Genomic DNA, 22,546 nt, shown 5'->3' with positions numbered 1-22,546 from the left:
ATTTTGACATTTTTTAGAATCCCATTTTGATTTATCTATAGTACTTTTGAGTGTATCTCTTTGTGTAGTTTTTTTAGTGGTCGCTTTAGTTATTACATTATATCTACTTAACTTATCACAGTCTACTGATGTTGACCTTTTACCAGTTCAGTTCACTTAAAGTATAGAAATCTTACCTCCTTTACATCCTTTACCCTTCCCCATTTATAATATAATTGTCTCAAATATTTCCTCTAATACATGTAGAATCACATCAGACAGTGCTATAATTTTTGCTTCAGTTGTCAAACGTAATTTAGAAAACTCAAGAGGAAAAGGAAAATGTAGTGTATCTGCCTATATTTTATATCTTTCCATCATTCTTTCTTTGTTCCTGATCTTCCAAGATTCCTTCTTTTATTATTTCCCTTCTGTTGAGAGAACTTCCTTTGGGCATTCTTTTAGGTCTCTGGTGACAAATTCTCTTAATTTTCTTTCATCTGAGAATGTCTTGAGTCCTCCTTAATTCCTGGAGGATATTTTCACTGCATATAGAATTCCAGGGTGAGACTTCTTTTCTTTCAGCACTTGGAAAATTAGTGACACTTCTTTTTGGCTCATCAGTTCTTTTAAAAAAATTTTTTTAATAAGAAATCCACTGACATTGTGGGTTGTTCACCAAATTTCTGAAGTTTTCAGCCATTTGTTTTATTCAAGTACTTTTTCAACCTGATCCTCTTTCTCCTCTCCTCCTGGAACTTTGATGACATCATTGGTAGATTTTTTTTTTCTTTATAGTCTCACAGATCCCTGAAGCTCTGTTCATTTTTTTTCAATCTATGTTCCCTCAGTTGTTCAGATTGGTTAATTTCTATTTTCTACCTTCCGGTTCACTGACTCTTTCCTCCATCCCCTTCATTCTGCATTCTCCATTGAATTTTTCATTTCAGTCACTGTATTTTTCAGTTTTAAAATTCCCATTTGGCACTTCTTTATATGTTCTATTTCTTTGCTTAGATTTTCTATTTTTTATTTGTCTCAAGTGTGTTTGTAATTTCTCATTGATACATTTTTATGATTGTTGCTTTAAAATCCTAGTCGGATAATTCCAATATCTCTGTTATCTCATTGTTAGCATGTATTGCCTTTTTTCCTTCAAGTTGAGGTTTTCCTAGTTCTTGATATGATGAGTGATTTCCAGTTCAAACCTGGACATTTTGGGTATTATGTTGTGAGATTCTGGATCCTGTTTAGCCTTCTGCTTTTGCTGGCTTCTTCTGAGATTGCTCCAGCAGCAAAAGAGGGGACACTGCCTCGTTACTGCCAGGCGACGGTAGAAGTCTAGGTTCCCCACGTTGCCTCTATTAACACCTGAGGAGAGGGGACTCCATGTTATGCTGGTCCAGGGTGGGAATTCCAGCTCCCCACTAGGCCTCCGCTGGTACTACCCCAGTGGAAGGAGGAGGGTTGCCTCAGTATTGCCAGGTAGGGGTGGAAGTCTAGGTTCTCCCTATATTGTCCACTGACAATGGAGGGGGCTGGAAGCTAAGTTGATTTCTTTTTTAACAATTGCAGTCATAAACAAAGCTGTGCTGAATATTTGCGCTCAAGTGGGAGGCTCTGGAGCCTTGGATTTGCATATAAGAGAGGATGCTCACAGCACTTTGAGAGCAATGCTTTCAAACTGAGTATTCCATGGGGTGCTAGGGACTTCATGGGGGAACAGAGGGAGTTGCATGGGGCGTCAGGTAGATGGAGCTCTGGGTTCTCCACCCTGATTCAGCTGGAGATGCTGCCCTCTCCTCTGTCTTATTTGCTCAGCTTCTGGGTAGGATTTCATTTGAAGAAGTAATTCCATGGCTAAAGGGTGGGGGGACCTTTGGAAACCACCGTGAACACATCTGAGTTTCCTTCCATTTATGAATTTCTGAGACGGTGTAAATCAAAAAATGTCCTAGCCGTGTTTTCCAGGCTGGAATGAACTTGAGTAGAACTGGCAATGAGAGCCTTTGAAAATAAAGAATTTGCCATTGAATTATTTAAAAATGTAAACCATCTCGGTACATTGAAAACAACATTTGATTTATAACAAAGCTAATTAACACATAATTCCTAGACACACATCAATTGTGTGAAGCAAGGTACACCTGTACCAAACTTCCCAGGCTTGTGAGTTTGGAGGAGAACATCTGTTCAGATGGGGCCTCGGAAAGCACTGATAGATCTGAATGAAGGGCCAGGTCAGGAGGTTGCCAGGGGAGGAGGATAGTTGCAAAAATGTTCTGAACTTTTTTAAAAAAAAGGTCTCTTGCGAACAGAAGTTTTTCCCTAACCACCTCTCCTGCTGACTTCCCATCCACCATTCCCACCCTGCATGCGGGTCTCACTTCTAGAGGCAGCTGCCTCATGTTCTGCTCATGACACCTTTGGAAGCCCTGCTAATAAATGCATATCAGAAAAGCACTTTGCCCATGGGGCCAATTTCTTTTTCCGTCACCCATGGCTTCTCAACATTAAATTAAAGGCAGCAGCAAGTCATCACAGCTGGTGGCAGCTCCCAAGGTTCAGCAGCTGCCAGGAGACCTGGTCTGTGCTCCTCCTCCCCTCTGTCACTCCCGCCTCCATTTCTGGGATGGAGTGAAATGTAGGGCTTGGCTTTTTCACAAAAGTGAGACAGGCATCACTCTGTTCGCACTTGGCTGTGCTGGTTAACTGAGGTCAAGTGAGCCACCCCGTCAGCATTGCCCAGCCCAGGCCACCGTGGGGTCTGGCCTCTCCAGACAGAGGCCTGCCAGAGGGTGAGCCTCCCAGCCAGAGCACAGCTCCCTGAACAGCCCTTCTCAGGAAGCCTCTGGAGCTGGCCCAGCCAGGGGGCTTCTCCAGGCCTTGCCCCAAGCGCATGGCTTAGAGAAGGATGTTCCCAGCTTTCTGACCCAGCTCAGGACCAAGAGTGCCCCCGTGGGCTGCCTGTGCCCTGTGACTGTATGTTCTTCTCTCTGCCTTGGAGGAGAAGGTAGAAGAGAGGCAGGCCTTCTCACGGTGCCCGTACAGCCTTGGCAAGAGTCACTGGTGACATTTCACAGTCACATGGTCAAACTCAAGTGTGCAGAAAAAAGGCAAGTAGAATTTGCTGAAGCTCTGGGTACAAGCAGTGAGAGAAATAGAGGAGTCAGGGATGTCATCGTGGCTTTTGGCCTGAGCTAAGAAAGCATGGTGTTGCTGAGGTTTCAGGAGGAGTAGCTTTCGGGGGTGGAAATCAGGAGTGCTGGGCTGGGGAGGAGGCCATTGGATTTACGAGCCCGGAGTTCAGGGGAGGGGGCAGGCTGGAGATGTAAGTGTGGGAGGCATCAGCTGGTTTGACATTCTTTCCCCAACTGCTTCATACCTGGCAAAGGTCCTGCTCCCCCCTGGTGAGTTAGATGCTGGGTCCCCTGGGTCCCCTGCTCACCTGCCCTCTCTCCCTGCAGAGAAGCAAGCTGCTGGGCAGTTTTTCCTCTGGGCTGGCAAGATCTCTCTGGGGTCAGGCTCCAAACAGAACACCCTCTGATAAGATCCCCCAGCCCACTCATGGCTGCCCACCCACGCCGGCCGTGTCATGGAAGGAATGTGGTGGCAGCTGGGCCCTAATCACAAGACAGAAACACTCAGGACACGTATGTCAGGTCGAGAAGTGCCTCATGAAAGGAAGAAGCAGGAACAGGCCACGGGGTATGGGGGTGGGGTGGGGGTGGGGGTGAGGGGTGGGCTGGGAGGAAACCAGCGCTGGTGACTCAGCCTACAGTTCTGTCGGACGGACGCAGTGTGTGTTGCCAGAGAAAACAAATTCCTCCAGCAGGTTTATCTCCTTGTGGAGGAGGGATAATCAGCAGCATGGAGTGGCAGAGGAGGGAGACCATGTGCTCCTGCTCCAGCCAAGTGGCCTGTGCCAGGTCAGCCGGGCACAGCAGACGGCGGTCCAGGAACACCTGGTCCCAGAACGGAGGCCTCTGGTGCCTCCACGTAGGGGAGAGCCCCCCACACCACACCAGACAGATCCGTCCCAGCCCGAGTTGTCCTGGGGTTGGTGGCCTCAGGGGAGGTGAAGCCCCTGCAGAAATGGCGAGAGGCAGAGGGAAGACAAGTTAAAGCAAACGTCGGCACAGAATTTCTGAGGCACCCTGTGAAAATCTCCTTGGTGACACTCTGAACTTTCAGGGGGAAGCCTGTCAGGCTTGACAGTACCTGGAGGCACGGCTCACGTTGCTGTGAATCGTGGCCCCTGGATTTGTGTGGTGCACAACCTGCCCAGCCATCCCTGGGGACCCTGGACGAAGGTCCCAATTCTTTATCTATATGGCTGTAGTTATGTTAGAAGAGACAAGATCGCATCCTCAGAGGGTGCATCTGGGAGAACTCATCCTCGGGGAGCCACATGTAACACTTAGGAAAGTAGGACCAGGCGGGCCCAGCTCCGTAGAGTAAGTCACACCTTAACAACGGCCGGAGGGAGCTACCCTTAGCTTTCCCTCTGCCCCTTTTGCTCCTACTCCAGTGGTTCTCAGAGTGTGGGCCCCAGTCCAGCAGCAGCAGCAGCATCACCTAAAAACTTGGGAATAGAAATTTTTGAGCCCTCCCAAGACCTGCTGAATCAGATACCCTGGGAGTAGGGCCCAGCCCTCTGTGTTTGACAGCTCTCCAGGGAATTCTGATGCCCACTAGTTTGAGGGTGACCCAGACAGCATGGGGATGGGTGGCTCACAGCCTCAGAATCAGCTGGGTAATTTTAAAAAATGCTGATGCTTGGGCCCACCCCAGAGATTCAGAGTTCATTGGTCTGAAGTTCAGCCTGGGCATAGGGATTTTCAACCGCTTCCCAGGTGAAAACCTCTGACTTCTGAAGGGCTCGGCTCAGGGTCACCACCTGGAACTGGAGCGTCAGTCCGTAGGTGGAAGTTGCAGCTCACTTCTCACAGTCTGAGCCTCATACTTGGGGAGGCAGCTCAGCTCGGAGAGAGGTCCTTGGGCTCTGGGGGGCATCAGAATTATGCCAGGGCTGTGGGGGAATCTTGATGGTGCAGATTCCCCGGGCACTTTCCCCAGAGATCCCAGTTCAGTAGGTCTGGAGTAGGACCTGGGAATGTGCCTGGTGAGTAGCATTCCTCGCAATTCGGATATGAGGGTCAGGGAACCCTGCTTTGAGAACCACAGGTCAAGAACACCCAATTCTAGTTCCATCTCCACCATTCACCAGCCACATGTCCCCAGCAAGTCACGTCATCTATTGCCTCATCTATGACTTGGAAGAAACAGCAGCTGCCCTGGTCACCTTGGGGCTGTCCTAAGACCGCATAGAGATGGTCAGGACTGACCGTTGTGGATGAGGACAGAGGTAAGGAGCTGCTGGACTGTTGCCCTGTCTGCCTGACAGTTGAGCTCACAGGGAAGTCCTTACATAGAGTGTTTAGCAGCGGTGGACAGAGCCGTGGCTACAGGAGGAACCAGAGGGGGTGGGTGCTGCTCACATCACTGGCAGACTTGGCGAGGGACAGTGGGTCAGAACCAGGCTTTGGGGTATGTGGTTGGGGAAGGGGCAGGTCCCAAGGTCCTGGGAGCCAGATCTGAGACAGACCAGGGGGCCCCTCTTTTCTGATGGGCTCCACGACCGTTGGGACTTGGGAGTCAGTTCAGCCGCCCCTGACCGCAATCGACCACAGCACCTAGCCTGAGAGGAGTTTCGCTTTCTCACAGAACAAGGCCAGAAGCAGACAGGGCTGGTGGAGCTGTGTGCGGGGCCCCTGGGGACCCAATCTCCTTTGAGCTCCAGCCTCTGCCATCCTCAGAGTCACCAGACAGCCACCCCCGCTGGACCGCACTTCTGCATTCAGGCAGGAAGAGCAGGAAGCAGCCAGGAGACAGGGCGGTGACTGTGTCTGGAACCAGCCCTTCCCCAGCGTCCCGGCACCCTGCCACGTGCGACTCATTGGTGAACTTGATCACATCCAGATCCCAGCTGCCGGGGAAGTGGGGAAGTGGGGCTGCCTGGAACAAAATCCAGGTGGCTAGAGGAGGGCAGAGGTGGAGCCGGCTCCCGGGCTGGGCGTGGTGGACTCAGACGTGCGGGGTCTGTCTCTCCTTGGCCACTCCACAGCTAGGTCACTCAGACACCATAGGGCAGAACGGGGCCTCCCACTCCTCCCACCCCGTGTCCTGGCCCCATAAAGCCCTGGCTATATCCTGAGGGACTGTACCATCAGGAGAAAGACACTGACTGGGAAAAGGGATAGGTCATGACTGATGAGCCAAGCGTCCTGGGATATACCCCTGTTTCCTGGAGCCTCGGTTTCCACTACGTTCCCTGACTGGCCATTGGTGCTTCTAAGAATCAAATGAGGATGTGATTGTGGGAACAACTAAAGTGTGAAAAGTCTGGTAAAATTGCCAGAGTTTAAACCCTGACTCGCTCACTTCCCTCCTCTGGTTTTTCTCATAATCTTTCAATTCTCACCTCATCCTCCCTGCTCAGGTAGGATGGCACTCTGTCCTCCTCACTTTCGCTGCTCCAGTGGGCGCTGGTGTCTCCCTCCAGCAGCCCCCGGCTCTGCAGCCTGGCAGCCTGGCCCTCTCTGGGCCAGGGTCCTGCGCTGTAGCCGCCACCCTGTGCACCCGCGCCAGGCTCCGCCCCGGGGGTGGCTGGGCTCCACAGCACCCTGGGCTGATGGGGTCTGACCTTGGCCAGTCACAGGCCTTTCTCGGTCAGCACTTCACCTGTCAAGAGGAGATAATAAGGTTACCCCGACTCAGGCGGGGGCAGGGAGGGAAGGCAAAGAAAGACCCCGCGCTTGGCAAACCTAAACAGCCGTGGAAATGCTTCATAATCAAAATGCTTTTCCCCTCTTTTGAAAACAGAAATGGAGGGAGAACGTAAAGGATCCAGAGAGGGAACAAGGTCACAGCTTCAGTGGCAGGGAGGAGCGTGGGAGAGGAGGCGGGAAACGGGGCATTGGCTGAAGGAACGTGGGAGGGGGCTGGGCACAGCCCTCCTGGTAGACCTTGAGGTGCATCCAGGGGACCAGGGGGCCGAGGGACGCTGCCACTCCACTCAGCAGGCGTGTGGTCAAGGCCTTGTGTTCCTGAGTGGTTTGCAGGGTGTCTCTCTTAGGACTCTGCTCGGTGGCCGCCAGACTCACAGGGGCGCCAGAAGGGAGATGGCTGTGGGTGTGACTTGATCCCATTTATTTAGGAGCCAGGAGAACAGGCAGCACCCACAGCCTCTGAGCAGGGAATCTGGGTCACCGCTGCTGGCACTCATCAAACAGAGCAAGCCTCTGAAGGACAATCCCATCTCCCTCATTAAACGTGGCCCCACCGAGCAAGCACTGACCTTCCTGGCCTGGGACTCTGCTGCCGGCTTAGTCTCTGGGCGCACAGCTACCAGGAGTCAGGCTCCGAGTTTTCCGGCTTGTCACTGGGAAGTCTTGTCACCTTTCCATCGAGACAGGATTCCACTATTCCTTTTTCACACTCCTCTAACTTGGTGGCAGGGGGGAGAGGGGGCAAGCTGACCCTGTGATTTGTGGCGACACAACCAGAAAAGAGCTGCTTTCCCAGGGAGGGGATTCAGAGCTCTGATCTTGGAGAGCAGAGGGCTTGAGGGGCGGGGGTCTGCTCATTGCCTTCCAGTGGGACGTGGGAGACTTGTTCCGACATGGCTTGTCCTTCCTGTGAGCAGCTGACCCCGTTGGGGGAGGGATGTGCCGACCAAAGCAGGAGAGACTGGGTTTAGACACAGTGGTTTCCCACCACAAGGTGAAAACTAACCGCTGGCGGGAGTTGTTGAGAAGAGGTGCAGGCCAGCCCTAGTCCTGGGCCAGGGAGTATTTTTATAAATTATGTATAACAAATTATAACACCAGTATCCTGCGTGGTCCCCAGATTCAAACACTACAGCAACAGTTCCAAACGCGGTCCCTGGACCAGCACAGCAGCAGCACCCGGACGCATGTTAGAAATGAGCATTCAGAGGCCTGCCCCAGACCTGCTGAAGCGGACACTCGGGGGCTGGGCCCCATAGGCTTGTTTGAACAAGACTCTCCAGAAGATCCCGATGCCCCCTGGAGTCTGAGAACTCTAGAACACAGAGAAGGTAAACTTCTTCTTGAGCTTCGTGCTCCTCCCCCAGGGGGAGCACATCCTTCTACATGCGGCTCAGCACTTCACCTTTTCACTTAATAAATACATCCTGGGTTGCTCCCCACTCCCACCCCAACGCCCGAACTTATGAACCAATCTATTCCTTTTCACACTGCGTGAAGTTCCGTTTCGGGGAGAGAGGCACAATTTGTCCAACCATGGCCCTATCAGGGGCATTTAGGCTGTCTCTAGGTTTTTACCATTTCAAAGGCTGGTGCAATGAGCATTCTTGGAGAATCTGTTAGCATGCAGATACCTCATGGTGGCGTTCCTGAGCGGAATCATATTAGCAACACCAATTTTGTTTAGATTCTGCCAGATCCTAGATACTTCTAAAACAGATTCCATCAACTTATCCTCCCTCCCAAAATATAGAACAATTTCCCTTTGCCACTCTTTCATCAGGACTGGATTTGTGAGACTCTGGCAGGTGAAAATGGAGACTGAGCGTTTCAATTTCCTTCTTTAACCGTGAGTGCCCCAGGGGGACTCTTCACACGTTAGCAACCACTTCTATTTCTTCTGTGAACTTTCTGTTCATAGCTTTTCTTTCTTTTTTCCCCCCATTTTTCCTTTGGGTTACTGGACATTTTCTTATTGATTTGGAAGCGCTCATTGCATATTAAGGAAAGTGGTAATTATCATGTGACACGTGGTTTTCCAGGCATTTCCTTGGTCCTTTGTCTGAGTTTCTGTAGTTGTTGTTGTTATTATCATTACTTTTACTGGCCATGAAGTAGTCTCTTTGTTGGATGTTAAATTTATCAGTCTTTTCCTTTAATACTTCAAGATTTCTGTCTTACTTTTCCACCTTGAGATTTTAGAAAGTTCCCTATATTTTCTTCAAGTTCTTGAGTGAGAGCATGAGCTGCAGGACAAGGTAGCCCAGCTTCATCTCCCAGGTCCCCTGCTGCCTGGGTGACCCTGTGCCTCACTTTCCTACCCAGTAAACAGGATAAGGGAACCTGCTAGCAAAATCAGGCTGGGTGTGTGCTTCTCTCCAGGGTGCCTCCTCACATTCTCAACTCGAAGAAGGTTAAAGGCTCTAGATTAACCAGAAAGATTAACTGGTGGCCAGCTGGAGCAGGAGCCTGGGCCAGATGGACCCAGGATCTCCCCACTCCAAGAACAAGGGGCTTTCCTTGAGCCTGGATACGTGCTTGCTGCCTTCCCCTTTGATTCTCATCCTCTCAGGAAAGAGGCCAGGGTCTGCCCTGGAGGTCAGCAAGCCCCAGAGAAATTGTGAGTCCCTGGGATCCTGATAGGGGCTGAATTGTGTCCCCTTCAAAATTCGTGTGTTGAAGCCCTAGCCCCCAGGACCTCTGAATGTAACCGTATTTGGAGATAGGGTCTTTAAAGGGGTAATTACATTAAAATGAGATCACTAGGTGGGCCCTAGGCCAATATGACTAGTGTCCTTATAAGAAGAGGAAATTTGGACACAGATATGGACAAAGGAAGACCATGTGAAGACACAGGGTGAAGACGGCCACCTGCAAGCCAAGGAGAGAGGCCTGGGACAGATCCCTCCCTCACGGCCCCCAGAAGGAACCAAGCTGCCGACACCTTCGCCTTGCACTTCCAGCCTCCAGAACTGTGAGAAAGCAGACGTCTGTTGTGTAAGCCCCCAGGCTGTGGTCTTTGATTGTGACAGCTGGAGAAGACAAGCACAGGTGCTCTGAAGGCACATGCTCTGGGCAGTCCAGTTCAGGCCTCCAACTCTCTAGGCTCCGAGTGGGCGTGGGATTATCTGGGCATCTTGCTTACCCCTTGCCGGATGCTGAAGACCGTGACCCAGATGTAGGAAATGGTTTTCTCGGCTGTCTCCTTCTCCCCCACAGTCGTCCTCCCTCTCCCCCCACCAAATACTCTGAGGCTTTGGGTTTGGAGTAAGATGAAAGCCGAAGGTCAGGTGCTCCGGCGCAGTGTGAGGGCCCTTCCTTTGCCGAGTGTGGGCAGGGACATCCATATGGACCTCCTGAGAGCTACCCCCAGGCCCCCAGAGGGCTGCTGACAGCTGTGGCAAGAACAGGTGTGGGGGCGCGGGAAGCTGGCCACCCCCACAGGCCCAGTGCTGGGTGCGCAGCATAGAAGCGTGGATGGAGGTTAATGAGGGGAGGAGTGAGGGGGAAGAGACAGCATGGCCCCTGCTTCTGAGATTTCCAGTCCTCCCAGCTTGCTGGGGCCTCCTGTGCATGGTGGGCTTGACCCCGGTGCTGCGAGAATGCTCCTGGGTGCCCTTCCTCTGTCCTCTGCAAGCTGGCCATCCTGAACCCAGGCTGGGAGGGAACCAAACAAAGGAAAGGACGGGGATGGGAGGGAAATCTGGGCAAGCTGGATTATGGCTTCAGGGATGGCGACGAGAGTCCATGTGCTGGAAGAGCAAGAGAGCTGAGCGGAGGACAAACCTGCTGGCCAAATTCTGGAGATGGCCCTGCATGGAGGGACCATCAGTGCCTCTGTTTGCTATTCCTGCAGGCCTGATGGAGGTTCTCCATGCAGGGCAGGGCAGGGCAGTGCAGGGGCCTCAGGGGCCTTCCACAAATTGAGCACCCTGCACTTCTAAGGCACCTGGACCTCTGCATGGGTAGGAATCCTGCCCCAGCCTTGAGGGCCTACAGATTCCCTGCCCGCCACCCCAGGGCTGAGCTGCGTTGGGAGTGGCATCATGGGGGATGCACCACTCCCCCTGAGACTTGGCCCTGAGGTCCAGACAGGCTCGGGTGCTGTCCCCACCCAGCTCTGCTTGCCGAGGAGGCTATGTCTGCTAATGAGCCAGCTACCAAGGGGTGGCTCCCAGCAGCTGCCCTGGCCTGGCCAGGTGTGTGTGGCCTGGGGCAGGCAGACGGCTGGGCAGGCCGAGTACCACTTGTAAAGGGTAATAAGCCGGTGCAGCAGGATAATCGCCCCTCCCCAGGCAGGCAGACGTGATCTCATTAGCGATCATACGGAAGGTCGGGAGGGAACTCTGTGCTCCCCGGGGTGGGGAAGGAGCTCAAAGCCAAAGGAGGTGCACAGTCTGCTCCAGGTACAAACAGGACCAAGCTCTAAGTTTCAGGGAAGTAAGGGAGGATAGGCAGGAGACGGGCATGTTTAACAAAGAAGGAGGCCATGCTCCTCGGGCTAGCAGGCCACGCCTGGCTCCTCCCCGGCCATGCTGACTCCCACCCGTGTGCTAGTACTCAGGCTACATCCCCTCCACCCGCTGAGCCCTTCTCTGCCAGAAAGAGCTCATCCAGGCCAGTCCTTTGCACCCTCTTTTCTCGAGCTCTTGTGGGGCTGTGGCCTGCACCACCGGCGCTGCAAGGAAAGACCTGCCAACACCTCACTGCTCAGGGGAGGCCTCTAAATTGCAGAGTCTGTGGTCCCTCCCAGGGTATACGGTCGCCAGTGTCCACTGCTTGCCTGAATTCTGCTCTCCTAATCTCTTTCCTCTATCCCAGGGGTTACTACCCTTTTTTTGACCGTTTTAGAGCCTGGTGGAAGCTCTCAACCATGTCCCAGATAAATATACATAAAAATAAAATGCTATGTTCAATATCTAGGAGTTCATGGATTCTCTGAAGTCCATCCATGGATCTTCCAAGCCAGTGTTTTCCACAGCGTGCATCAGAATCATCTGGGGCTTGTCAAAAATATAGATATCCAGGCCTTACCAGCTGATCTGGGGCATGACCAGGGAATCGGCACTTTGGCCAGGGTCCCGGGTGGTTTGGATGTGGGTTCCAGGACTGCATGTCAAGAAACAGTGCTGGGGGCCGGCCCCATGGCTGAGTGGTTAAGTTCACGCGCTCTGCTGTGGCGGCCCAGGGTTTCGCTGGTTCGGATCCTGGGCGCAGACGTGGCACTGCTCATCAGGCCACGTTGAGGCGGCATCCCACATGCCACAACTAGAAGGACCCACAACTAAAAATATACAACTATGTACTGGGGGGATTTGGGGAGAAAAAGCAGAAAAAAAAAATAAGAAACACTGCTGGGGGGGTCCGTGGAGGCTAGGTGAAGGCTCTCCATTTGTTCCTTTTTAGATGGACAGGTCTTGACATCCCAGAGGAAATTGCAAGCTCCCTGACAGAAGGGACTGCATCTTAAATCTCTGTGTATCCAACCCCAGTGCCCAGAGACCTCATCTGTTAACGTGTCTTTGATTGTCAAAACTCCTAAACGCTCCCCAAGGAGGAGTCTGGGGTAAATCTACAACCCAATCCATGTGGGGAGACCCTGTTTCTTCCTCTGTCACCAATGGGGTCAAGCAGTGTTGCCTTGTTATGATAGCATGGGATTCCCTCTACTCTCCTCCATTCTTCTGCCTCAAGGGGCACTCAGCAAGTGGGGTCCATCTTCAGCAGAAGAGTCTTTGCAAAGGTGGAAATAATCACCAGGGCTTCTGGCTTTGCTGTCCAGGCTCCAGTGACTGTGTGTAAGCTGCCGGTGGAGGACTGTGTGTGTTGGCATTGTTATGCCTCTGTGTTAGTTAGTTTGAATTTGGAATTCTAATCTGATTGACTAAGTAACTTTTACTCTAATTAGAACGGTAGGGTTTGTTCTTAATCTGCAACCATTTAATCTTCCATCTCATTAATTGTACAATGGTCTTTATGAATATGTAGATTGAGTAGGGAATAAAAGATTCTTTGACCTTGAAGAAACAAGTATAAAATAGGTGCACACTCTCCCAGCCTCCCATTTCCTTTTATTATGCAGATGCAAAAATTGGTGCAGCTCCAAGCCAGGCTATTGTGGATTATCGGCAATCTTGCAACCAATTAGGATACGGCATTCTGATGAGCCACAGAGGCTTAATAATTAGTATAGTATTTGCATGCAAGCTGCTTGCTGTGAATTTGCATGTAAATAAAAATGTGGCTATCAAAACCAACCAGAAACAGCCCACTGATGAAAAATTCTCAAAAGGGTCCAACGTCAAAAAGGAAAAGGCCTGTGAAGGAAAGAGGTAAGCGTCCCCCGTGTGAAGCTGAGTCCTTTATGAAAAACTCTTGTTTTAAGGGTAAATGACCTTCTTAATATACCTCACTTCTTCCCTTTTAGAAATATTGGTAAAGTGTCCTCTTCAAGCTGGTTAGCTGGTTAGCATCCTGACCCTGCCACTAACCAGCCGGAACCTCTCTGAACCTTAATTTCCTTGTCTATAAAATGGGGGAAATTCCACCTTTCCCACAGGCCTGTGAGGCTTGAGTTAAATGACATTGAACATGGAGCCCCTGGTACACAAAGACTGCCCATAAAATGTCCACTTTTTAATTTCCTTTCTTCCTTCTGACAATATATATGGAAGGCTAGGGAGAAAATATTTGCTTAGCAGCCAAATTGACGCACAGGGAGAAATCTGTTCTTGTCTCCAAGGAGAATGTTCTGGAGAAATAGCAAACCTATTTAGCAAACCGCTAGCTCTTGTCGTGCCAAGTGGGGTGTATAAATCAGAGCAAGAGCCACGGAAGTTTGCAGTTTGCCAGTTTGGGGCTGGCGTGACTGTTGGTAGTCTCCTTTTCACTTTCAGAGCACCCAGTTTGAACTGTAAGTTATGCAGTCCCCGTCGTCAGAGCTGAGTTGCTCAGGGCCACTAGAGAGGTCTTTAGAGGCCGCCTGGCAGAAGAGGATAGGACAGAGGAGGCCGCTGATGGGAAGGAGCGGGCGTGGTCCCTGAGGAATTGCTACACTTCTGCTGAATATTGGGGGACGATCTCTCCTGGATCCCCCAAAGTCTTTAGCACGTTCCTCCATTTTTATTAACCTGCTGTGGAGTTAAATCTCTGCAGAGCACAAGGATTGCTGAGGGTGGCCTCAGGGAAGGTGCATGGAAAGAAGGTGAGGGCCACCCATGGGAGCCCACCCTTTGGTTACACCTAGGGCTCATGCCCAGCCAGTACTCCCAGTGATGGCTGTACTGGGTAATGAAACCCAGGCATCCTTCCAGACTGTAGCCCAATAACCAGACTGTAGCTGGAGCTCCCACTGTTTGCTATCCCAGTCCTTTTCCAGGGCCCCTGCTGGGTACCCAGCATCTAAAGGATTAACACTTGCTGCTGCCCAGCAGGTGGGCTCCAGGGTTCAACACCAGCTCACCCACTACCATGTCTTCTGATTGGATGACATCCTTCCACTTCCAGGCTTACATGTTGTGATGCTGTATCTCATGTTGCCTATGTCTGCACCAGCCTCAAGATTCATCTTTAAAGTAAAATTTCCGAGGGCAGTCTGTGTTGAAGAAGATTCAGCCCTGTCCTCCTCCACTGGGGAACCACATGCACTCTTTTCCAACTTGGTCCAGTAAGTATTTAAGCGAATATCATGGAGGGGAGAGCTGACCACCAAAGTACCCACTCTCCTGCTCAACGATGTCATACCAGGCAGCCGGGGTGTCAGAGCTGGCAGGACGAAGGCACAGGCTGGGGAGGAGAGTGTTCTCCTGGCTAGCACAGAGCATGATTTTTGGCTCTTGGCCTTTGACATAGTTTACAAATCCTTTCCACGCCAAGAGCCTGCAAGGAAGGGCATGTGTGACGAAGATGGGTTGGGGGTGGGGTGTTCCTCCAGTTGCCACCTTCTGAAGCTGAAGAGGGGATACACGACTGTTATTGCTTTTGCTCTTTACATGTAGAGCAAATGAGAGCTGAGCCATTTTAATAGTTAATCAGCAGTTTTCAGATGACATATTTCACATTCCTTTTTGTATTCAAACGCCAGTGAGAGAACTCTGGCAAAAAGATCAACTCCATAGATGCTTGAGTGATGGAAAAAAATAGTGACACAGTTTTTCCATTGCAAATCAAAAAGATATGATCTTATGTCAGTACAGGGAAATGTTTATGAGCAGTGATCTTAAAGGGGGGCAAAACAAAAGTTGGCATGTATACACTAATTAAGAGTGTGTAGAAACAGCTCTAACTACACCAACAAAGATCAGATGGAATCTTAAAGCTATGCCACTGGTTGGACTCTCTTCTACATGCGAAGTTAAGTTTTAAATTGTTCTTGTAAATATTAATTAGTGATCTGGACCAATAGTTCCAGGAGGGTAGCATTCCCACGGGCTATCCAAGTGTTTCACAAATGTGTGGTGCCAGGCCCACTCCCAGGACAGACACTGAGGCCTCTCCCCTGCTGCCTCCAGTGACCCATCTGAAGATGACCTCAGATGGGGTGGGCTTGGAATGCTCTGCAAGATAGGAGGATAAGGGAGAGAAGCAGAACAGTGCACACTGGAAGCTACAGCCTGGGCACAAAACAAAAACTTGTCCCAAGCTCAAAAGGACAAATGAGCCCAAGGGTGCATGACCTGTGTCTGGCTTGACAAAAGGCACTGGCCCTCATGTTGGCCCCCAGGGGGTAAACAAGGGGCTTGGGGATGGGTAGGTGTGAGAATTTACTCACTTCCGCTTTCTACTGTTGGAGTAAAACAATAACTTACAAGCATTTCCTATTCCAAAAGTGAACTTACTAATTGTTTTAAATATTTAAACAGTCCTCATCAATGCACACAGCCAGATTCCAAACAAGACGCCCTTAGAACATTAAACCTCGTCCACCCCCTTGGGGTCCCAGTGCGACTCCCTCCTTCCCCACCCCACCCCCCAACATGCCCCATGGTTATGGTTGCACAGAGAGACAGTGTCTCAAAAAATTAGTTTCTGAACTTTTCCTTTCCTCGAATCCTCACACCCAACCTTTTCCCTAGTCAGTCAGAGGTGGCCACACCTACATTGTTTTCAGAAGAAGGAAAGTTATAGTAGGAATGAAAAAGCAAGAAGCAGGCAACATGCCTAGCAAAGAAAAACTCCGAGCCAGCCCTGATGGCCTAGTGGTTAAAGGTTGGCACACTTTGCTTTGGCGGCCTGGGTTTAGTTCCCAGGCCCGGGACCACACCACTCATCTGTCGGTAGCCGTGCTGTGGCGGTGGCTCACATAGAAGAACCAGAAGAACTCACAACTATACACAACTGTGTCCTGGAGCTTTGCAGGGGAAAAAGAAGGAAAAAAGAGGAAGGTCGGCAACAGATGTTAGCTTGTGGTGAATCTTCCCCTGCAAATAAGTAAATAAAATCAAAATGGAAGCCCAAGGTAAGCATAGAGTTTGTATCTTACCAACAGCATGGAGACAAGACAGAACATTCTCTTCCTCTAACTGAGGAGGGGTATCTGGGCTGGGAGAGAGGGAGAAGCAGGGTGCTTGAGGCTTCAGGGAGGCTGGGAGCCCTAGGCAGAGACTCAAGGAGAGCATGGGGTCTGAGGCAGGGCTGCCAGATAAAATATAGGATGCCGGTTAAAACCGAATTTCGGATAAACAATGAATACTTGTTAAGTGTAAGTATGTCTCAAATATTGCATGGTGTTGCTGTAGATGAGGAAGCCTCCACATGGGTTTTGGGTGCAACTGGACAAAGGTGATGCCTCCTCCCGCCGCCCCTCCCCCAGCTGCAATGATATTCCAGACCCTTGTCTACTGGAGACCGGCGTCCCCCTGGCATTACAACCGTCATCCCAATGTTCTCATTTTATACGAGAAAAACCTGAGACCCAGAGGGCTTGAGTGAATTGTGCAGTCTCTGTACTTGTCTATCTGGTCAAGGGCAGGTCTGGATTCCCACTGAGACCAAGGGCTCCCGCCGGGGCCCTCGGAAGGATGGTGAAGGCTGGGAGATGCCTGCACCTGACTCCAGCTTGTGTCCTCAGGCTCGTTGCCACTCAGATGAAGCAACTCAGGCACCACTGGACATGTTCCCTGCCCTGCCTGTGGTTCACAGTGTTAGGTTGGTTTTCCCTCTTTCACCTTTAAAAATATCACCCATGGAGACATTTGAACCTCTGCTGGAACTGAGGTCGGCATCAGTCCCTATGACAGCTCAATGTGACCAAGACTAGGAGCATCTATGACACGAGCTCATCCATTCACGGGGTTGAAGCCCCAAGTCAAAATGCCACCTGCCTGGGACAGACGCCTCCTGATAAGCCCCTTGTGGGCCTGCTTCTAAACTGGATCTCAAGAAAGCAGAGAAATGGAGGAAGAAAGAAGCAAGCCTGGGACTGGGCACTAGGAGGAACCTCTTTTACCCATGAGAAAAATGAGGTGTTGAGAGGTTAAGCACCCTGCCTAAGTTCACCCAGATCTTCAGCAGAAGAGCCAAGGCTTGCACCCAGATGGTCTGCCCCCAGGTCTTGGGTGCTGAATAACCCTCTCCTCTTCCATCTTTCTGAGTGATCCCGATGGTCCCCATGTGACGCTGCCATTCACAGCTCTCTGTTCCGGTCACCCAGCTCCTAGGAGGCTGCGGTGATGCGATTCCCCACAGCAGAGTTATGGAGAAACCCTCCCCTCCACATGCCCAGCCACCCCAAGTGGCAGCATTTGAGAACAAAACTGTGCACCTTTCCACCTTCTCAGGTCTTGAAGGAGCTTCCTGAACCAAGCAGATTGAATGGTACGGCAGGAGAGACAGGGAAATTCAGAGCAAGAACAAGCTGTAAAGAGGCCTTGCTGAGACTTGGGGCAAGTGATGGAAAACTCACTTCAAGAGGCTTAAGCATAAAAAAAGAGGGAAATTTATTTTCCTAATGCATTTCTGTGTAGTGGGGACTATTGAAACGCTTGCTCAAGTTCACACAAGCGGATGACAGAGCTGGGATGGAACCCAGACGGCTCGGTGCTCTAACCACGGGCTGGCAGCCATGACGCCACCTGAGAGCTTGTTAGAACTGCAGTGCCTCAGGCCCCTCCTCGACTCCTGTCGGATTCTGCTTCTGCTTCTAACAAGGTCCCAGGTGACACATCTGTGCATTCCAGCCTGAGAAGTGTGCCCCAGAGAACCGTCCTATGTTCTGTCTGGGTCGGTCGGACCTCGAGCTGACGTCCAGGAGCACCGCTGGCAGGAATCTGCCTGTTCGCTGCTCTGCTTCCGGCACCTAGAACAATGCCTGTCGTATAGTCGACGCTCAATAAATATTTCCTGAGTGAATGCATAAATGAATGAATGCACTGAATTTGGGTACGTCTGGTTTAAGCTCCAGGCTCAGAACAGGCTTGAAGATCTTCATCCTATTAGCACGGGGTTTCTGCCAGGGCTGGAGCCCTCCTCCCCAGCCCTGTTGTTGGAAGCTGGGAAGGGGTCGAAAGGTGTCTCTGGCATGGGGATTACTCGTCATTTGGGATTACCTGCTTCCCTCATTAGTGGGGGTAATCAGCAGTGGCAACACAGGCCCAGTGTTGGATCAAATCATAAAAATTCCCCAAATCTCCCAGGAAGCTGCCTCTCTCCCAGCCACGTTCCTCATTTCTTCCGTTTGTTCATCAAACTGTCCCCACCTTGGGCACACGGGCTGTTCGGCCGCTCACACATCTCGGCCGCGTTTCACATCCCTGGGAGTTATTTCAGCAACATTTCTCCAAGCATCTGAGAAGGGTTTTATTTTTGTTCGGTGAAAAATCTTCAAAGGCGTCTCTCTGAGCTTTGAGTCCGGCATGGAGGATTTGAAACATTGAATGGGAATTGTTATGTTTTTTCAAGGAGGAATTATTCTCAGCAAAGTCTGGGATGGGCCCGGAGGAGACAGCCAGACGTCTCCAGGTAGAAGGAGCTTCCTGCTGTTTTTGGGGGAATCAAAGAGAACCCGGGAGCTCCCGCCCCCCACATGCCTGGCCTGACCCCAGCCTTTCATGCGCAGCAGCCACAGGGAGGAGAGAAAGCACAAAACCCGAAAAAACCCCCAAAGTAAAGGCTTAAAATGAAACCATTTCACGAGGACAATACTCTGTTCTTCTTTAAACTCTACCCAAGAACAAATGGAAGTCTTTTTTCAGGGGAAAGACTGGATATGGGCTTTGATCCTCAGAGGCCTTTATTTTGGGTACCTCCCCGCCTGACCTCCTTTCGTTATCTCCAAACTCCCTAGAGGCCAGGGTGGGGGTGGGGGAGGACAGGAGCCTCCAACCCTCCCCAGGTGAGGACCCCTGGCCTGGGTCTGGGGGCGCTTGGTAGGGCCAGCTCGGGTTTGGGGGATAGTGAAGGGTCTGCTTTTATCTGGGCGGTCTAGGACAAGTTAAGTCCAGAGAAATAATGGTGTCCGTTCCCTTCCATCACCAAAGCGGGGCATCTCTTTTGCAACGCGCTTTCCCAGGGAGGGTCATCACAGAGCTGGTGCACTTGGGTGGAAATCTGGATGTTAAAATAAAATACTGTCATGCATCCCACTTAAGCAGTGTGACTCTGGGTCCCTGTACCGTGTGTGGAGCAGACGCAGCAGGAAGGTGGCAGGGAAGGCTGTCTTAGCCACACTGCCCTTCCAGGCCACCCGGAAGCCCGGATGACACAGGAAGACTCAGGGGTTCAGGGTTAGATGCTGCTAATCACTCCAGTCATGAAAAAGCAGTCACACTCGGCTAACGATGCCCTGAAAGGAGAGAGAAAGCCAAGCCCGGGTTTCAAGCACAAGGTTGCTGTTCCCCTGGGAACAAGCTTTTACAATCAGGGAGGGATGGACAGGCCAGTGTGGCCCTTGGCCTCCGTGACCCAGTGTTGAACCCACTCTTCATCCAGGTCTCCTCATCTCCTGACTCCAGACCTTGAGGAACCCTCCACATGGAAAGTCATCCCAGTTGGAGGAGGCAGGAAAGCCCAGCTCGTGGCAAAAGCCAGGCTCCAGGCTCCGGGCTCCGGGCTCCAGGCTCCAGGTCCAGGCTCCAGGCTCCAGGCTCCGGGCTCCAGGCTCCAGGTCCAGGCTCCAGGATCCAGGCTCCAGGATCCAGGCTCCAGACCTGCTGTTGTTCTGCCCCGCCCAGCACGGAGCAGATGCCAGATCTTCTCCAAGGCCAGAGGGGGCCGTGGGGCAGGGGTGAGAGGGCAGGAAGCAGTGATCAGAGTAGGTATGTGGAGAGGGGCCCTGGGGAGCCCTGCATACAGCCCAGCCACTCTGATGGCTCTGGGGGGTCTCTGGCACTGCAGACACCCAACTGCCTTGTGTCACGGGGTTGTGTGCAGTGGCTGGTCTCATCTCCCTCCCCGGTCCTCCTGGGCTGGGGCCAAGGGGCTCCCCAGCAGCCATAGGGGTGGTGCAGCTCTGCTCCCTGAGATACCCCTCTCCCATGGGCAGTGGTCTCATCTTGCCACCTGCTGCCCAGGTCCCACTCCAGACAGGTCCAAATCAGAGCCATGACATAGGCTGGGCACACAAGGTGGGCAAATCGGAAAAGCCAGCAGCTGTTGTTCTCCCAACCAGGCAGTCAGCCATCTTGGGAAGACGCAGAGAAGGCAGATGTAGGAAGGGGTCGGGGAAGGAGAGCCGAGCTGGTGGGTGGCAAGGAGGGCGGGAGAGCCCTTGCCAAGAGCTGACTCAGGCCACACGGGGTCAGGACGCACTGTCCTGAGGGGCCGGCTCCATCAAAATCGCTCAGCACCACTCCTGCCTGTACGCGGTCCTCACTCTCCTGCTGCTGACAAGCTCTCCTGGAGCAGGGAGCAGGGGAGCCTCAGGTGGCAGGCTTCCCTCAGCCTCTGGCTCCCACGGCTGCAGACTAGTGGCAGGTATAAGATCCCGGGGAAGGTCGCTGCTCATATATACCTGTTGCAGGGGCAGGGGTCAGGGCGCTGGGGCACAGAGCTCCAGAACCACACTGGGAGGCAGAAGGCAGCCCCCAAAGGCCGGTGTGCTGAGCTGGCCTAAGCACTGGTGGCCCCAGGTGGCCTATGACTTGACAACCTCCGTGAAGGTGGCTCTGGCAAGCAGTCCCAGCAGGCGAGGTCATCAAGCACAGCCCCTCCCCCACTCCCCAGGGCCAGGTGCAGTGTTGTCCACCTGTCACTGAGAAAATGCTGAGGGACCCTGGACAGGAAGGAGGGCTTTGGGCCTTGGAGGTCCGACTGGGAGTCACTGAGAGAACTTCCGTGTTCCCACTTTACATCCAAGGATGGGTACAAGTAGAATTGGGTCCTTCTCGTGGGAGAGGTACCCATCCTGGGGGCTCAACAGAGCCAGTGTCCTGTGCTGGGGGCACAAGGAAGCCTCCCGGAAGTAGACATCCTGGCCATAGATCGTGAAGGGCAGATCCGACTTTATTGGTTTGAGATGGCAGAGGGGTTCCAGGTGGGGTGCAGCCCCACGCGGAGGGAAGTGGGGGCAGCCTGAGCTGATTAAGCCCCTCCTGGCCCCAACTGGCTCCCTTTTCCTTCAGAGAACGGATCATGGATAAAATCAAATCTGCTTTTGTTCCCTGTCTGGCTCTCCTGTGGGACGCTGAGGCCAGGGCAGCATCTGGGTCTCCCAGGGCTTGGTCCCCAGGCCCAGTGCGGTGCCTACTCACCATGACGACTGAGTGACAGTTGTCAGAGCAAAGCTGAGGAGAGAGACAGAGAGAGAGACAAAGAGGCAGAGAGAGAGAAGAGGCTGGGGGGAGGGGGTGATGTCACTGAAATGGCCTGGAGGTGATCCTGTGCCCTGATGCTCCCTGCGGATCTGGACCAAGCCCTGCTCACCCTCTGATGTCTGCGTGTCTTTGGGGGAGTTAAGCATCCTGACACTCAGCTTCCTCGGCTTCTTTCAGGCAATAAAAATGAGCAGGCTCTGGTACTCCACGCAAGGACACTAAATGCAGGGTTCCCTTCTCTGAGGCTGGGAAGTGGAGGCGGGAGGACGGAACTTAGTCACTTTGGGCGTGCCACTCGCCTTCTCACCTGCAAACCAGACACTACACGGGATTAATACATTTTCCTTCCTCTCTCTTTTTTTAGAAGTAGCGAGAACTCATTTCAGAAGTGAAGTGTCATTAGGAATTCCAATCTACAAAGCAGACGAGAGCAGAGCTGCCCGGTTGAAGCTGGGGTGTGCAGGATGGGGACTGGGCAAAGGAGGGCAAGCCCAGCAGATTGGCCTCCTCCTTGCCCTGGTGGCTGCCTCCACACCCTCCATGGAGCCTCAGGGTGCCAGGGACCCCAGTTTGAATATCACTCTGAAGGCCTCAAGCTCCTTGGGACTAATTCAGATGCAGGAAACAGAGCTGCCAGCAGGAAGCCTGACTCTCCAGCTACCAAGAGGCCTCATGCAGGCCTCTGCAGGTACCTGAGGCAGTGTCCCCAGGGTGTCACCCACTGAGGGTGGGGCAGTGAGGGGTCTGGCCTAGAGAAGACAAAGGCCCAGCAGGCCAGGGCCAACCTGCAGACCTGGGGAGGGGTGGGTACAGGCCCGAGGAGGCCCCTGGGCTGCTGGGTTCATACGTTCTCTGCATCCCTGTCACCTGGCTCCTCCCCTGCCATGCCCGTGGGCCCCCACCCCCAAAGGCACTCACGCAGAGATGGTTGCCATCTTAATGCTGCCTCCCCCGACACGTCCCCACGGCTGGCACACCCTGCAATTATGGCTGCTGTTTTCCTGGCTCTCCATCATGCCCGCCTCG

At 52.3% G+C, this 22,546-nt stretch overlaps 1 protein-coding gene across 2 annotated transcripts; it reads left to right on the top strand.

Annotated features, from left to right (window-relative positions):
- The first annotated feature begins 5,228 nt into the window (after positions 1-5,228).
- On the top strand, positions 5,229-21,781 carry LOC111775420 (uncharacterized). 2 transcript variants are annotated; one of them, XM_023651315.2, is made up of 4 exons: positions 5,229-5,347; positions 7,891-8,101; positions 14,277-14,436; positions 19,698-21,781. In XM_023651315.2, the coding sequence occupies exons 1-4, from the start codon at positions 5,336-5,338 to the stop codon at positions 20,311-20,313; spliced, it is 999 nt and encodes a 332-aa protein (XP_023507083.2). In that variant the 5' UTR covers positions 5,229-5,335; the 3' UTR covers positions 20,314-21,781. The 2 variants fall into 2 exon arrangements, with proteins under 2 accessions (XP_023507083.2, XP_070124102.1); XM_070268001.1 differs by lacking the exon at positions 19,698-21,781 and adding an exon at positions 12,853-13,102 and having other exon boundaries at positions 14,277-18,121.
- Positions 21,782-22,546: the final 765 nt, after the last annotated feature.

The sequence above is a fragment of the Equus caballus genome, chromosome 1, assembly GCF_041296265.1.
Source record: "Equus caballus isolate H_3958 breed thoroughbred chromosome 1, TB-T2T, whole genome shotgun sequence".
Classification (NCBI taxonomy): Eukaryota; Metazoa; Chordata; class Mammalia; order Perissodactyla; family Equidae; genus Equus; species Equus caballus.
Note: the sequence above shows the minus strand (reverse complement) of the source record. Positions and strands in the feature narration are given on the sequence as shown.